The 16337-nt window shown below is 32.3% G+C and overlaps 1 protein-coding gene across 6 annotated transcripts in view; it reads right to left on the bottom strand.

Moving 5' to 3' along the window:
* Positions 1-2741: 2741 nt before the first annotated feature.
* sgcd (sarcoglycan, delta (dystrophin-associated glycoprotein)) overlaps positions 2742-16337 on the bottom strand; it is a 377956-nt gene continuing 364360 nt past the window's right edge. For 2 of the 6 annotated variants that reach the window (XM_073934268.1, XM_068215786.2), the window contains exons 8-9: positions 12384-12470; positions 2743-3205 (exon numbers count right to left, since the gene is read on the bottom strand). In XM_073934268.1, coding sequence (XP_073790369.1) covers positions 3125-3205; positions 12384-12470 — 168 coding nt within the window. In that variant the 3' untranslated portion in view covers positions 2743-3124. 6 annotated transcript variants of the gene reach the window in all.

Genomic DNA, 16337 nt, shown 5'->3' on the forward strand with positions numbered 1-16337 from the left:
GTCAGAAAAAAGAAAAGAAAATTTCTCTATACTTTAAGGCAGTGTTTCTCAACCCCTTTCCTGGAGGACCACCAACACTTCATGTTTTGGATGTCTCCCTTGTCTGTCACACTCATTACAGGTCTTTCACTCTCTGCTAATGAGCTGATGATCTAAATCAGGTGTGTTTGGTGAAGCAGATTTGGAAAATGTGCAGAGCTAGTGGAACGTGGTTGAGAAACACTGCTTTAAGGGATAATGTTTATTTATAAAGCTCATTTCATATACAGTGGCAAGCCTTCAAGGTAAGATCTGAACCATTTGAGGACCGTCCCAGACAGCCCAACCCAGCGCTGAGATCCAGCAATACCAGCACTCTTAGTTTGGTTGAATCTGTATTTAGCCGTATATCATTGATTATCTTTATATGAGCGCTCTCAATACTGTGATGTGGTCTAAAACCAGATTGAAAATTGTCTAAACACCCCCTGAAGTTTAAGAACTGGTTTAACCTGGTTGAAAACAACTTTTTCAATGATTTTGCCAATGAAAGGGAGATTTGAGATTGGCCTCTTATTGATCAATCGGGTGTTAGGTTGCTCTTTTTCAAGAGGGGTTTAACAACTGCAGTTTTGAGTGACTTCGGAAAAATCCCTAAGAGAAGTGAAGCATTTATCACTTTTAGGAAATCCATTTCTAAACAGTTAAACAGTTTTTGAAGAATGATGTGGGGAGCGTGTCAAGACTGCAGGTTGATGTTTTCATTACTTGCATGATCTCTTCTAAGATTTTACCATTAATGAATGGAATTTTAATGAATCAGACATAATTTCATGCAGGGGGCGTTGTGAGTGTCTCTATCGTTGCAAAGAGAGTGCGAGAATTATTTAAGTTGCTGTTTATAAGGCTTGAAAAGAAAGTCTGCCTAGCAGTGTTTAGTTCCATATTAAAAGCATGAAGACTGTCTTTATAGATATTATAATGGACTACTAGCTTCGTCTTTCTCCACATACCCTAAGCTTTTCTGCACTGTCTTTTCATCATTTGTACTTCTGGCCACCTTGTCCAAGATGTCTTATATATATATATATATATATATATATATATATATATATATATATATATATTGTTGTTTAATCTAATTTGTTCTGCCTTTTGATTGGATGATAAATGTCCTGAAGGCTTTAAATTCGACAAAGTGTTCATTAATAAAGAAATAATTAAATAAATAAGTTGGCATTTGATGTCCATTGCAATAGACGCGGTCAGAAAGGGTTCATTTTGATTACTACTATGGAATAAAAGTAAACTCTAATACAAAAAATATATATATTCATAATTCACTCTGTTGCATTATTAATTCATCACACCGATAATGCTGTTACTGTATGAAGTGGAAACTCTGTAATATACATCAAACACTCACATTTTTCTTACAACATGCCGCTTGATGTTTCAGATCCAGTTCTGTGTATTTTTCAACCTCTCCAGCATTATAGCTGACAAAAGTGTATGCGTGTGTGCGCGTCTTTTATCTTACACAGTCAAATATTCACTTTAAACACAATTAGCTGGTATTTTATGTAATCAAGTGTAATTAATTTGAGCATATTGAACAATTCAGGAGAAATCTGACCAAGCCATTACATTTAATTAACATTTAAACCGGGCTGTCACTTCTGCAAAGAACTACTTAATTAGCAACAAATTAGGCCAAAGCGCTGTAAAGAAATCATCTAAGTGAGCTGAAAAGGAAGTACAGGAACCCACTCTCCAAACAGTCAGTCAAAATGAATAGTCGTCGAATACATGCTACAATTATGATAATAAAGGAGTTCGGCAGCACATGCTACAATTATAATAATAATAACAATGCAGTCTGGAAATGCAGTACAGTTAAATGGGATTCATGTGAGGTCTAAATCACAATTAGAACCTCCTATCATGCGTGATAAATATTCATGACTAATGCGTCGGCTTCAGTAATTATTGGTTGACAATGCCGAGGTTGGGTTCACCGGCGCAACCACAGTTACTGATGCTTTAATTGTCAGGGAAAAAATTTGACAAGGTCTTATCTCTCTTGTTGACTTTCGGAATGGCTTAGTCTGCACTATTTTCCTCAAGTCTGTCTTGAGTCAAACTTTAAGTTATTTGCATTCTGAAGAGTATGGATTGTGGGCGGTTGCGGAGTTCTTGCCATTTACCTCTTGGAAGTAGAAAAAAGTGGCGCTTTCAAACCCTTTAAAAGAAAACAAGCAAAACAAGTAGTCTGGGTGTACTGCAAGCTGCTTAGGATGAAAGTGTCTACTTAATGATTACTTTCTAAAAGTGATCAAGTGGCACCTACAGTCATTGTAGTTTAATATTGTCTGCGTCATTAAGCCTGTTGCTGGGTGTAATTCAGGAGGATTGCATGTGGGCTAATAATAGATTCGGCACTGTATTACCTTTGCAAGCCTTTGAGCCGTCAATGACATGCTGCTGTATAGCGAGCACGAATCCTATCTGTTCCATAATCTATTCTAGCCATTAGTGCCACTCATGAAATCATTCCCCTTGTGGCGTTACCATGGTTGCCAGTCCTCGACATAGAACATGTTAACAGTTGTCACCTTTACACACCTACTTTTTTATTATTACCTTAAAGTCATAGGGCATTTTGGAATAGTTTGAGGATTACTTTTACTCACAGAAAATAATATAAGTGTATATTGTACAGTCTGTGCTTATTATCACTGAATAAACCCAGACAGGGAGTTTATAGTGAGTCAGTTTTTATTTTTGTTTTGTGATGATAATACATTTTCTCAAGCAATAAACGTTAATAACTATATAAAATATTGATTTAAGGTGAAATTTGTCAACTTATTACACTTGGCTAGCATAGGCATTAATCTTTCATGTTAATATTTGTACATGTCTACTTATTAAAATTAAACAAAACTATACTAAAATGTGGCGACCCACTGGCGCAGTAGGTAGTGCTGTCTCCTCACAGCAAGAAGGTCGCTGGGTCGCTGGTTTGAACCTTGGCTCATTTGGCGTTTCTGTGGAGTTTGCATGTTTCTCCCTGTGTGCGCGTGGGTTTCCTCCAGGTGCTCCGGTTTCCCCCACAGTCCAAAGACATGCGGTACAGGTGAATTTAGTTGGCTAAATTGTCCATAGTGTTTGTATGTGTGTGTGTATCTTTCCCAGAGACGGGTTGCGGCTGAAAAGGCATCCGCTGCGCAAAAAAAAAAACGTGCTGGATAAGTTGGCGGTTCATTCCGCTGTGGCAACCCCGGATTAATAAAGGGAATTAGCCGACAAGAAAATGAATGAATCAACAAAACTAAAATGATTATTGACATATTTTTAAAATTTATATATATATATATATATATATATATATATATATATATATATATATATATATATATATATATATATATATATATATACAAATTCATACAGCCTATGTTTGTATAACAAAGAAAGTAAACAATCATAAATTAGGTAAACAAACAAAAATGAATAAATTAAAAAATTATAATTTGCTGTTAAGATGCAAGTCATTTTTGTTAAATATTTATAATTAAATTGTTTAAACAAAATGATAAATTGGTAAGAAATGTAAATAATAAAAATCCTTTATTACTACTACTACTACTACTACTACTACTACTAATAATAATAATAATAATAATAACACTAATAATAATAATAAATCATATTCACTCAATAATTTGCCGATCAGATGTTTTTTTTTTTTTTTTTTGTTAAATACATACAAAACAAAATTGGTAAAACAAATATAATATTGTTAATTATTATTATTATTATTATTATTATTATTATTAATAATAACTCTATTCACTAATTTACTGATTTAATATGTTATTTTTTGGTTAAAACATTTTAAAAATGGGTAAATAAAATTCAAAATCTGTAAAAAATGTAAATAATAATAATAATATTAATAATAAAATAATAATAATAATATTCACGCATTATTTTGATGACCAGAAATGTTTTATTTTTCTTTTTTTAAATACATATCTAGTAAACAAAGGTATACATCAGTAAAATAAAATCCATATATATATATTTGGAATAGTTTGAGGATTACTTTTACTCACAGAAAATAATATAAGTGTATATTGTACAGTCTGTGCTTATTATCACTGAATAATATTAATAATTTTCATAATTTGCTGATCAGAAACTGTTTTTAAAATACATATAAGGTAAACAAATTACAATTTACAATTACAAAATTACATAAATATAACAATATAATTATTATTGTCATTATTATGATTAATAATAATAATAATAATAATAATAATAATAATAATAATTCATATTCACGCATTCATTTGCTGATTATATATTTATATATATATATATATATATATATATATATATATATATATATATATATATATATATATATATATATATATATATATATATATATATATATTTTTTTTTTTTTTTTAAATACTGACATAAAATTATAACATGTATTGTATATAAAATAACAATTATTTGGCCTAAAATAAATTCACAATGGAGAATAGTACAGAGTACACCTCAAACTAGTTTGATTGTGTTATGAGTCTTAATTAAAATAATTTAGTAAAAATGCGTGTCAAAGGATCACCTTTAAATAAAGTGTAACCAACATTCATTTCAGAAACTGGCCCTCGTCCACTCTTTTTTTTTTTCTTTTCTCAAGTTTATTGGTTCAATAAGGGTTGCAACTCAATTCATAAATACAAACTGTATACATGAAGTATAATAAATTTAATATAGACAGCTGACATAATTCTTTGCATCAATAAATCTCTCTCTACAACCAAGTGTTTGCATAGAATATGCGAGGATTTTCATCATTGTTACCTCCAAAGACAAAGAAGAAAAAAAGTAACTACAGAAAGTAAGTTCAATGAGTTTCCAGTCATCACACGATGTCAAACAATAGTTTAATGTTATTTCCACATGTCTGATAGACCAAAAACACAGATCAAACGCTCACACCTCACATTTTGAAGAAAACCAAAAGAAATGAGCCCCAGCTTCAACTCAAAGCATTCAGTTTTTGTAATATGAATCCACGTAATCAAATTATCTGTTTTATTTACACAAATGTATACACACAGGAGACTCATCCAATATAGCTGTCACACACTGAAAGCTAAGTCACGTTATAGAGCGGACATGTAGTTTTATTATCAAAAAATATATGAAACATTTTGTGCTCCTCGTACAAAATCGTATACACGTTGTTTAGAAGTAACGTCCGTGTTAAGTAACATTTGGGAGAAGAGAAGAACGTTTAAATGCTATATCTTTTCCTGAACACTCAAAATAGCTGTAGATAAAACACACACAGGAAAAAAAAAATAATGAAAAATCATCGAACACTATAATGAGCATGAAAACAAAAGAAGAATACATCCTAAAGTTTTGCTTTTAGTTGAGTTGTTCAATACACTGGGATATCAAACACATGTAACATATTTAACACACATCATTTAGCTAAAAATAATAGTGTTAAACAGTGCTAACACTTTAGTTGAAGGGGGTGTTTCAGCCTTATCTCAAGAGGAAACATTTCTATTCTAACCTCACGGCAATTCATTACTTTTTGATTTAGTGGCTATTTTGTATAAATTGGTATGATCTTATTCGTAAAATTTTGTACGATTTGCTTATCTGTTTAGGGGTGGAGTTGGGTGCCAAGCCTCCTATTTACAATCGTAAATTAGTACGAATTGGCCACTAAACTGGCAAAATGTAAAATATTTACGTTTTCTCTGTAGATCAGGCTGGTTTTGTCAGTTTTGGGACTAAATTGTATGAATTCACTTGAATGGAAATTTACGATTTTTCAAAGGAGGTGTGGCATCACACTAAACCCCACTTAAACCCCACCTAAACCCAATCCCCATTGGAGAATGAGCCAATCATACTAAATTGTATTAAATATATCGTACAAAATACAAATTAGCCACTAAAACAAAAAGTTACCAGTTGCTGTGAGATAGTGTTGGGTGTTCATAAGACTGTCATGAAACCTTTTGTGACAAGTGGATAATTATGACAAGCGAACTTGATATAACCTTTGTCATGACAACTTGACATTATTAAGACTTGTCATAAACCTGTCAAAAACATGATTGTCATGAGGCCGTTGTATTTGTGTCATGAATTTCATAACAGCACCATTCCTAATTTTTTTATTTCAACTGCAGTGGTATACATTTCATCTGTTGTTAAAATGCTGTTAAAGTTTAATATTGCTGTTATATAATTATGAGAGTTTTGACACTTTTACTGAAGATTTTTAATGCCACATTAATGCTGTTCCACATGACAACTTGACATTACCAAGACATGTCATAAATCTGTCATAAACATAAATTTCATGATGCACGTTGTAAATTTTGCGGAACAGCAACTTTCATATATATATATATATATATATATATATATATATATATATATATATATTATTTTTTACCTCAACTACAGTGGTATGAATTAAATTTGTTGTGAAAATGTTGTTAAATATTAATATTGCTGTTATATAATTATGGGATTATTGATACTTTTACTGAGGATTTGTAATGCCACAATTTTATTCCACAAGACAACTTGACATTACCAAGACATGTCATAAATCTGTCCTAAACATGACTATTATGAGGCTGTTGTATTTGTGTCGTGAATTTCATTACAGCACCATTTTTTTTTTTTACCTCAATTACAGTGGCATTACTGGAAGTTGTTGTTAAAATGTTGTTAAATATATATTAGGCTGTTATTTAATTCTGAGAGTATTGACACTTTTACGGAGGATTTTTAATGCCACATTAATGTTGTTCCTCGCGACAACTTAAAATTGCCAAGACATGTCATAAACCTGTCATAAACATGATTTTTATGAAGCCATTTCATTTGTGTCATCTATTTCATAACAGCAACATTAATATATATTTTTCAACTAGTGTGGAATAGATACAATTTGTTGTTAAAATGTTATTAATTATTAATATTGCTGTTATATAATTGTGAACATATTTTTAATGCCACATAAATTTTGTTCCAATGAAAAAAAAAGTTTTCCAGTACTGGGTTGCGGCTGGAAGAGCATCCACTGCATAAAACATATGCCGGAATAGTTGCCGGTTCATTCTGCTGTGGTGACCCTTGATAAATAAGGGACTAAGCTGAATGAAAATTAATACATAAAAAAAGTGATCAGACAAATATCCATGACACATTTATGGCTTCATGACAATCATGTTTATGCAGATTTATGACAAGTTATGTTGTCTATGCAAAGTCAAGTTGTCATAACAAACCCAACTGTGACCTATCTGTGTAAGTCCAGTTGTTTTAACAAAAAAACATCTCAAACAATGTGACTTATGAATTTAATTTGAGACTTAATAACATATAATTTACTTCATATTCGTAAAGTGTGTCATGACATGATTATAAAGGTGTCATGAATATGAATGCACCCTTCAAGTAAAGTGTTAGCAAAAAATGATAACAACTGGGTTGTCATGTGATGTCTGTCATTGGCTTCCATCTTCTAGTATCATGCAAGTGTCCATTAAAATAGCAATCAAGCATGCACACACACCACACAATCAAGTTTCAAAATCTCCTGAAAAATCAAAAGAGAATGAATATGATTAAGCCCTTCTGTGATGCTGTGTTGTTCCCTACAGAGTTCCCTGTGTTCCTGTCTCCTTTCACTACCCATAACATTTAGTGTGTTAATAGGATGTCAACAATTGCTAGGGGCTTCAGCTTTTTAAACGCAATGATCACAGCTGTCACTCCTCATCCCTTCAAATGTTGTGGGCAAGCGGCAATGAATTAAAGTGAGAATCACTTTAGTTACATCAGGGGATTTTCATTTCCCATTCACCATTTTTCAGATTTCAATAGAAGGTTTCCAAGTGGCGTGTGGCATGTAGTTATACGGTAGATAGGATTATTTATTTTGAAGGTCGGGTTGATCTAAAACATGTACTTTTTTTTGCATTTTCATACTGGAATATGGCATATAGAGGTATGTCTGTTCAAGAGTTTGGAGTCAGCATTATTATAGTTTTGTTTTGTTTTTTATAGCTGTTTTTTATTTGTTTGTTTTGTATTCAATTTTCAATTCGTCATATTAGTGGCAAATTCGTAAAAGTTCAGTCGTATGAAAATGTATGATTTGCTCATCACCCAATAACGGTTGGGTGCTATGCCTCCTTTTTAAAATGGTACAGTTTCGTACGACTAAACTCATACAAATTAGCCGTTAAACTGACAAAACATAAGATACTTACGTTTTCTCGTGATATCCAGCTTGTTTTTTTTAGTTTTGTGGCTAAATTGCATTAAAGGAGACGTGGCACCTAATTGAACCCAACCCCTAAACCCTCATAGTAAAAGATAAAGGTGGGTTATAAATCTAAGATGGGCCATTTCAGCTTGATCTCGCAAGGAAATTTAAGTATCTTTTACATTTGTAAGTATAGTGGCAAATTCATATGAATTTGTAAGAATTCAGTCAAACGAAAATGTATGATTTTAAAAAGGAGACCTGGCACCCAACCCCGCCCTTAAACCCAACTGTTATTTAGGGCACGTGATGATTTTGCTAAGTAAAATGCGATCCTGGATTATCATCTATGTTGATCCTGGAACTTCAATTTTATTCAAAAATGTAATCCATACCTATGCCCTACCCCTAAACCCAAACATAACTGCAAATTATTCCCAAAATTATTTGCCTAAAATTAACATAAACAGTAAACCTAGATGATAATCCAGGAACTTGTCCTACTTAGTCAAATCAGTTTGACGATCATTGGGTGATGAGAAAATTGTACTAAATTGCACAAATGAGATTGTATGAATTCATACAAATTAGCCACGAAATGAAAAAGTTACAAGAGATTGTGTTTTAGTTGATGGGGATGTTTCAGCCTCATCTCACGAGGAAACATTTCTATTTTACATATGATATCTCACAGCAATTTGTTACTTTTTTTGATTTAGAAGCTAATTCACATGAATTCGCATGATCTTATTCTTACAATTTAGTATGATTTGCTCATCACGGTTGGGTTCCATGCTTTCATTTTAAAATCATACAATTTTGTACGACTGAACTCATACAAATACAAATACAAATTAGCCACTAAACTGACAAAACATAAAATACTTATGTTTTCTTGAGATATCAGGCTGGTTTTGTGGCTAAATTGCATGAATTCAGTTGAATGGAAATGCACGTTTTTTAAAAGGAGACGTGGCACTTAATTAAACCCAACCCCTAAACCCTCATAGGAAAAGACAAAGGTGGGTTATGAACTTAAAATGGGCCATTTCAGCCTGATTTCATAAGGAAACGTACATATTTTAGTTTTTTTTTACGTTTTGTCAGTTCAAGTGGTAAATTCGTCTGAATTCGTTTATGTTCAGTGGCACGAAAATGTATGATTTTAAAAAGGAGACCTGGCATCCAACCTTGCCCCTAAACCCAACTGTTATTGAGGGCATGTCATGATTTTGCCAAGTAAAATGCGATCCTGGATAATCATCTATGTTGATCCTGGAACTTCAATTTTGTTCAAAAATGTAATCCATACCTATTCCCTACCCCTAAACCCAAACATAACAGCAAATTATTCCCAAAATCATATGCCTAAACTTAACATAAACAGTTAACCTGTGCCTTAATTCTGATTGGCTAATTGGGATGTTGTTCCAAAATCAACATAATGGTAATCAAGGAACATGTCCCACTCGGTTGGCGGTCATTGGGCGATAAGCAAATCATACTAAATTGTTTAAATGAGATTGCATGAATTCATACGTATTAGCCACTAAATCAAAAAGTTATGTATTGCCATGAGATTGTGTTTTTTTACCCATTCAAATGGGAATTTTATGTGGAATTTTCTGGGTTTATGTATGTTACCGCTACGATCTCGTATTACATCTTTAGCATCAACTAACATACGAGTGCAGTGTTTTTAATACCAAACACTATAGAATACATAAGACCTGTCACTTGTATAGTTTTAAATGAGGAAAAAATGCAACAATCAATATGGCTGTTCTAGCGATGGATTATTATTATTATAAGAAAAAATTATTGTAGACCAAATCAGCATATTAAAAAGGTTTCTGGCTATGACAATGTGACTTGTTTTTAAATAAACAAACATAGAAAACTTTTGAACTGTAAGACAATGTTGCAACCCAGGCTCATTCTGTGTCTGTACCCCTATATACATTTCTGTAGAGCACCAAATACATTTCAGAAAGTACGATTTGTTATTTTATTTTTATTTTTTTTTCACAAATTCACCAGAGGATGCTGTGTAAGTTTTTTGAGATCACAAATTTCTCTCTCGAGTGCCATTTGCATCTGCTGTTCTTGCGTAAATCCACCAGAGGCCACTGTCGACTGACTGACCAACTGACTGACTGACTGACCGATCGACTGACCCACCCTTCTCCTTTCCTAAACCCAACTGATAGAGTTTTCAAAAGTACTGATTGATGGATGATGAGTCAGGAAGGTAAGACTTAATAAACCTATTTCTCTGCCATGAGTTGGGTCTAAAAAAAACACACAACAGATAATTCTATAATCTAATTCTATAACATTTTTTGTATTATATAGAATTGTCTAGAGGATTTCATTCAATTAAAATTAATTTCTGTTATTTATTTAAAATTCATTTCCCTGCTGCCCACCTATTTTCCTAAACCTAACTAACAGTGTCTTCAAAAGCAATCCAGAAAAATAAAAGCCCTCGGGGCAGCCTGATTTTTACCACATTTTCAGATTTTACCAAATTCTCACCCTGTTATTTACTTGTTTATTTATTCTTTTGGCATTTGTTTTTGTCTTACCTGCTTTCTGAAACCGTTTTACACCAGACTTGAACCCCATTGTCATGGTTAACTCTGCTCCAAATCACGAGACCACCAACAAACACCACGAGCAACTGGGCAAACTGGTAACAGCGGAAAAGCCGTTCATTTGGAGGTGAAGTGCTCAGCTGGTAAGCAAGAAAAGGAACAGCATCATACCGCCCCATAGCATTCATTTTAAAGACAAAATACAGCCATACATACCTCTGGATACATGTTTCGCAATCTTCATAAATGTATATAGGGGTAAATTTTCAGAATGAGCCTATGTTGCCTATCATTGCTATGTTTTCAATCAAATGTGCAGCCTTTTTGAAAATAAAACACTTATTTTAGTCCAACTGACCCCAAACTTCCAAACAGAAGTGTGTGTGTGTGTGTATTTATGAACGAACGAAACTTGAATAAAACATGTATTTATTCATAATTTCATTAAATGATTTACAAAATCATTTTCGATTTTCATCAGCTTCCTACTTTTTGACAGCTATTCTTTTTTGGTTTTGAGTGTCTCTAGTTTGTTAAGAGCTCAATAACACAATACGAGCAAAAATCAGACTTAATAATACACACAAAAACATCCACACATCAAACTCGTCTTTTTTCACTCTGTGCCAAGCCAACAAAAAACAACAAAATAAAATGCATTTAAATAAAACCAGAAATGATTTCTTCTCCTTTTCACATTAAAGCAAACAAATCTCTATGTAAGTTTGGGGTTAAATGGGGTTTTTCAAACTTTTTTATTATTATTATTTAAATGCAGTTAAAAATAAGTTAACTAGGGAGCAAAAGGCAAGTAACTTCAACACAAGTCTCCTTGTCTAAAGAAAAGTCAGTGGGGTGTGCTTCTTGCCACGAGTGCATTGAATTAAGGCACAGAAATCGTCTTTTTCAACAGAGTGTTTATGTGTGTGTGCACACACGGGTTCCCTCCCGGTGCGAGCACAGTTTGGATAACAGGTGATCACCGTCACAAGACGTGTCCCAGATGGAGAACTGTAGATGCGGGACTCCAGTAATCATACAAAATGTGATGTTACAAAGAGTGTATCTGTTTTATTTATGTGGCGTACACAAGATTAAAGCACCCACGATACTTTCCTCAGCAAAAAAATATATATCGTCTGTTTCTGAGTGAAAAAAGAGGACGCCGACGAGTACAAGCGAGGTATGAATCTGAATGTCCGTCTGTCATGGTGTGTTTCTGGTGATCACCTTAAAGGTCTCAGCCTCAAACATGGTTTTACAAAGTATTTTCAAGAATCTTTTGAGGAAATCCTTTTAGCCGTTGGATTCTTTGAGAGGATCGAGTCTTGTGTATGAGTTTTGTAGTGTTTGTGTGTGGGTGGAAGTGAGTTTGTTAGTGTTTAGAGGCATAAGTTGCTGCTCATCTGGCAAGTAGAGCCAGTTCCTGCTTGTGATAAGAAGAGTTTTCCGTTGGGACAGACACACACCTCAAAGACAGTCTGTCTCGGTCCAGAGGTGGAGGCTTTTCCCTCTGGCAGACGTGGGAGCTTGATTTTGCTGGCGTCCAAGCTGATCTGAAGAGAGAAAAGAGGAAGATCTGAAATGGACTGCATCGTTTCATAGAAAATTACATAATCAAGCTTTCACTCTTTAAAAAAAATATAAAAAAATAATTAATTACTAACTTACTTTTATTTATTTATTTATTTATTTATTTACTTGTTTATTTATTTTGTTTATTGATTTATTTTTTATTTATTCAATTTATATTGGAAGTGACTTTCAGCATATGAGAATGATTTATGAATAATTGCAATTGCTGCTGAAAATGTTAAGAATAAACTCTATTTTATTTTATTTTATCTTTATTTTATTTTATCATCACAGCATATGAGAAAGATGTATGATGAATGATAATTGCTGCTGAAAATTTCAAGAATAAATTTATTTATTTATTTATTTATTTATTTATTTATTTATTTATTTATTTATTTATTTATTTATTTATTTATCTAAAAATACAATTGTACCATTTTTTAAATTAATTAATTACCTACATTTTGTACATTTGTCTACATTTAAAATTAAAGTTTCTAAATTTATGCCACCTTCTCAAAAAAGTCCAAAATATATATTTTATATATTTTACTTTAACTGAACTAGGAAAACAATATGTGAGGATATCACAATGGTTTATAATAATGGATAATAATAATTTTATACTACTACTACTACTACTACTACTACAATTAATAATAATAATAATAATAATAATAATAACAATATATTATCACTAAATAAAACTGATGGAAAAAATGTTTTAAATGAAGGATTAAGATGTTTTTAAATAGATCATTATATAATCGTTTACTCAAAAAGGTAAACCTGTTGTATTTACTTAAATTTCAGCATATAATGTATATTCAGTATATAATGCCACACAATTCTTTAGAAATGATTGACTGTTTATATTAATAATTATTGATATACTGTTTGGTCATTTTATTTTCCTTGGTACCAACTAATTATTAATGCTTCTTATGATCAACAGTTCCTGCTTAATATAGTTTTGTTTATTTATTGTTTTGAGATCATAACCTGATTTTATTTCAGATTTGTATTATTCATATACTTATTGTGAGTTATTACAATACTAATATTGTCAGTTTTGATCAATTTACTTGTGCAAATAAACAAAAATTATAAAAAAGATTTTATACACAATTTGCTAAATATATACACAATTTATTTATTTTTTTAGACTGGAAAAGACTGTCAGTCCAGCATATTAGAATAATTTCTAAATGATAATGGCTTCTGAAAATGAATAAATAATATTTATTTATTTATTTATTGGTTTGTTTGTTTGTTTGTTTGTTTGTTTAAAAATAAACTTTTTTATTTTATTAATTGCAGTTTTTTAAAGAAATACAACTTTAACCCAACAGTTGGGTTTGTGCAAATTTTAAATATTAGCTTATAAATTCGGTGCACCTTCCATGAACAGAGTGCAAAATTTCTGTCACATGCACATGCATGTATATGTTTAATATTTTGAATATTTTACTTTAACTAAAAGAAGAAAACTATATTTTTAGATATCACAATGGTTTATAATAACAGATAAATATATTATCACTAAATTAAACCGATGCAAAAAAGTGTTTAAATAAATCATTAAAAATGTTTTTAAAAAATGACTAAAGAAAAAAAAATTAAAAAAGGTAAACCTATAATTTTATAACTTAAATTTCAGTAATATATAATGCTACATAATCCTACAGAAATAGTTTATTGTTTATATAGATAATTGTTGATATGCTGTTTGGTACATTTATTTTACTTGGTATCCAATATTTAATAATGTTTCTTATGATCAACATTTGCTTTATTTCTTGACTTCATAACCTGATTTTATTATACTTTTTATTATTATTTGTACACTTATTGTGAGTTATTACAATTCTGATATTGTCAGTTTTGATCAGTTTACATGCGCCACAAAAAAAAAAAAAAAGACGACAGACAATTTGTTAAATTAAACACACATTGTTTGTTTATTCATTGATTTATTTAGACTGGATGTGAGCATATGAGAAGGATTTCTGAATTACAATGGCTGCTAAAAATGACAAGAATAAACTGTTTATTTATATAGACTTGAAGTGAATATCAATTCAGCATATGAGAATAATTTCTGAATAATAATGGCTGCTGAAAATGACAAAAATAAACAACATTTATTTATTTATGTATGTATTTATTTATTTATTTATTCTGAAAGTATCAACTCAGCATATGAGAATAATTTCTGAATGACAATAGCTGCTGAAAATGACAAGAATAAAAAATATTTATTTATTTGTTTATTTATTTATTTATTTATTGAAACTGGAAGTGTATATCAACATGAATTTGACATACATGCTGTATCACTTTACATCATATGAAATTGGATGCATCATAAAATGCTTCAACCTCTAAAGCCGACAGATCAACATTTTAAGAGCGTTCCAGGAGTTCAATGAACTACATTTAATGGTATGTAATCTTTAAATAGCATTTTAATACAGTTAATTTTATACAGATGCAAACTTCCTATCACTACAAGTAATATCATCATATCTGTGCAACAAAATCCCCAAATACAAGGCAAACAGTGTTATATCTAAAGGTGAAAGAGAGCGTTCAGATTTACTCTCCTCTTGAACCATCTAAAACTCCACCATTTCAGCTCCAAATTTGTCATTCCACTGAACAAAATATCTCATCCCGCAAGGTGTTCATCCAAAGTCAAAGTCCTCTAACCTCCTACACCTAAGCAATCGCAGCAGTTTCAGTGACATAAGCACTGTGGTAAGTCTCGCTCAGACACACTCTTAGCCCTTTTTACCCCGAGCTGCACCTGTCTCAATTCTCACTTTCTATTTTTCATGGGACCCTTGAGAAAGCATGTATTACCAAGGCTGAGAGAGGAGCTAGCCGAGGTATGAAAAGGTAAGAGGAGTCATTACTGACAGCCTGGAGGAAACATTCCCGTCAAATGACCTGAAACACTTTTTAAGCAGGGGTCTCAGCTGACTTCCCCAGACATCTGCTACCGAGGGTCTTTTTTTTTTCCTCTCTCTGAGGTGGCTAATGCGCAAACCTCCATTCTAATTGTGGCAGAACTGTCAAGGGGGCACTCTAGGCCTTTGGAGGTGTCTGTTTCTTCTGGGTATTTTTTTTTTTAAAGGAGTGACAAATGAAAGAGCTACTGGAGTGGAATATGCGGCAGACGGGAGAAAGTCAAGAAAGCATAACCTCAAACTATGAGAGCTGATTCAAGCGTAGGTCCCTTGACCTCAGTGGGACTCGTTTAGCTATCAATCTGCAAGTCAAATGGTAAAACCCAGGGGCGTAGTAATTATTATAAATGGGGAACATGTCCCCTATCACTCTTTCAGAAATTTTTGCAGTGGTTATAATACTTTTGGTGAGTGAGTGAGAGAGAGTGAGCAAGGAAAATTATTACTCTCTGCTCAAGTTTAAAATTTTGCCTCCATGGCTTTGACGTGTTAAAAGCCATTTGCGGCACCGAGTTTTAGTATAATTATGCTAAATAGAATTAAAACTTAATAGCCATTCAAATACTGCACATATTTAAAAAACTAATAATTTACAGGAGACACAGCATCTGGCCACTTGGTGCACCGATAATAATCTGCCCCTTAACAGCAACTTAAGGCAACTTAAGAAGAACCAGCTTTCATCAGCCGTCTTGGTGAACTTCTACCGCTGCACAATAGAAAGCATCCTGACTAACTGCGTCACAGTCTGGTATGGAAGCTGCTCTGTTGCTGAGCGTAAGGCACTGCAGCAGGTGGTTAAAACTGCCCAATGCATCACAGGGACCACACTGCCAGCCATAGAGGACATCCAGAAGCAGCACTGTATGCGCC

Source organism: Danio rerio, chromosome 21 (genome assembly GCF_049306965.1).
Source record: "Danio rerio strain Tuebingen ecotype United States chromosome 21, GRCz12tu, whole genome shotgun sequence".
Classification (NCBI taxonomy): Eukaryota; Metazoa; Chordata; class Actinopteri; order Cypriniformes; family Danionidae; genus Danio; species Danio rerio.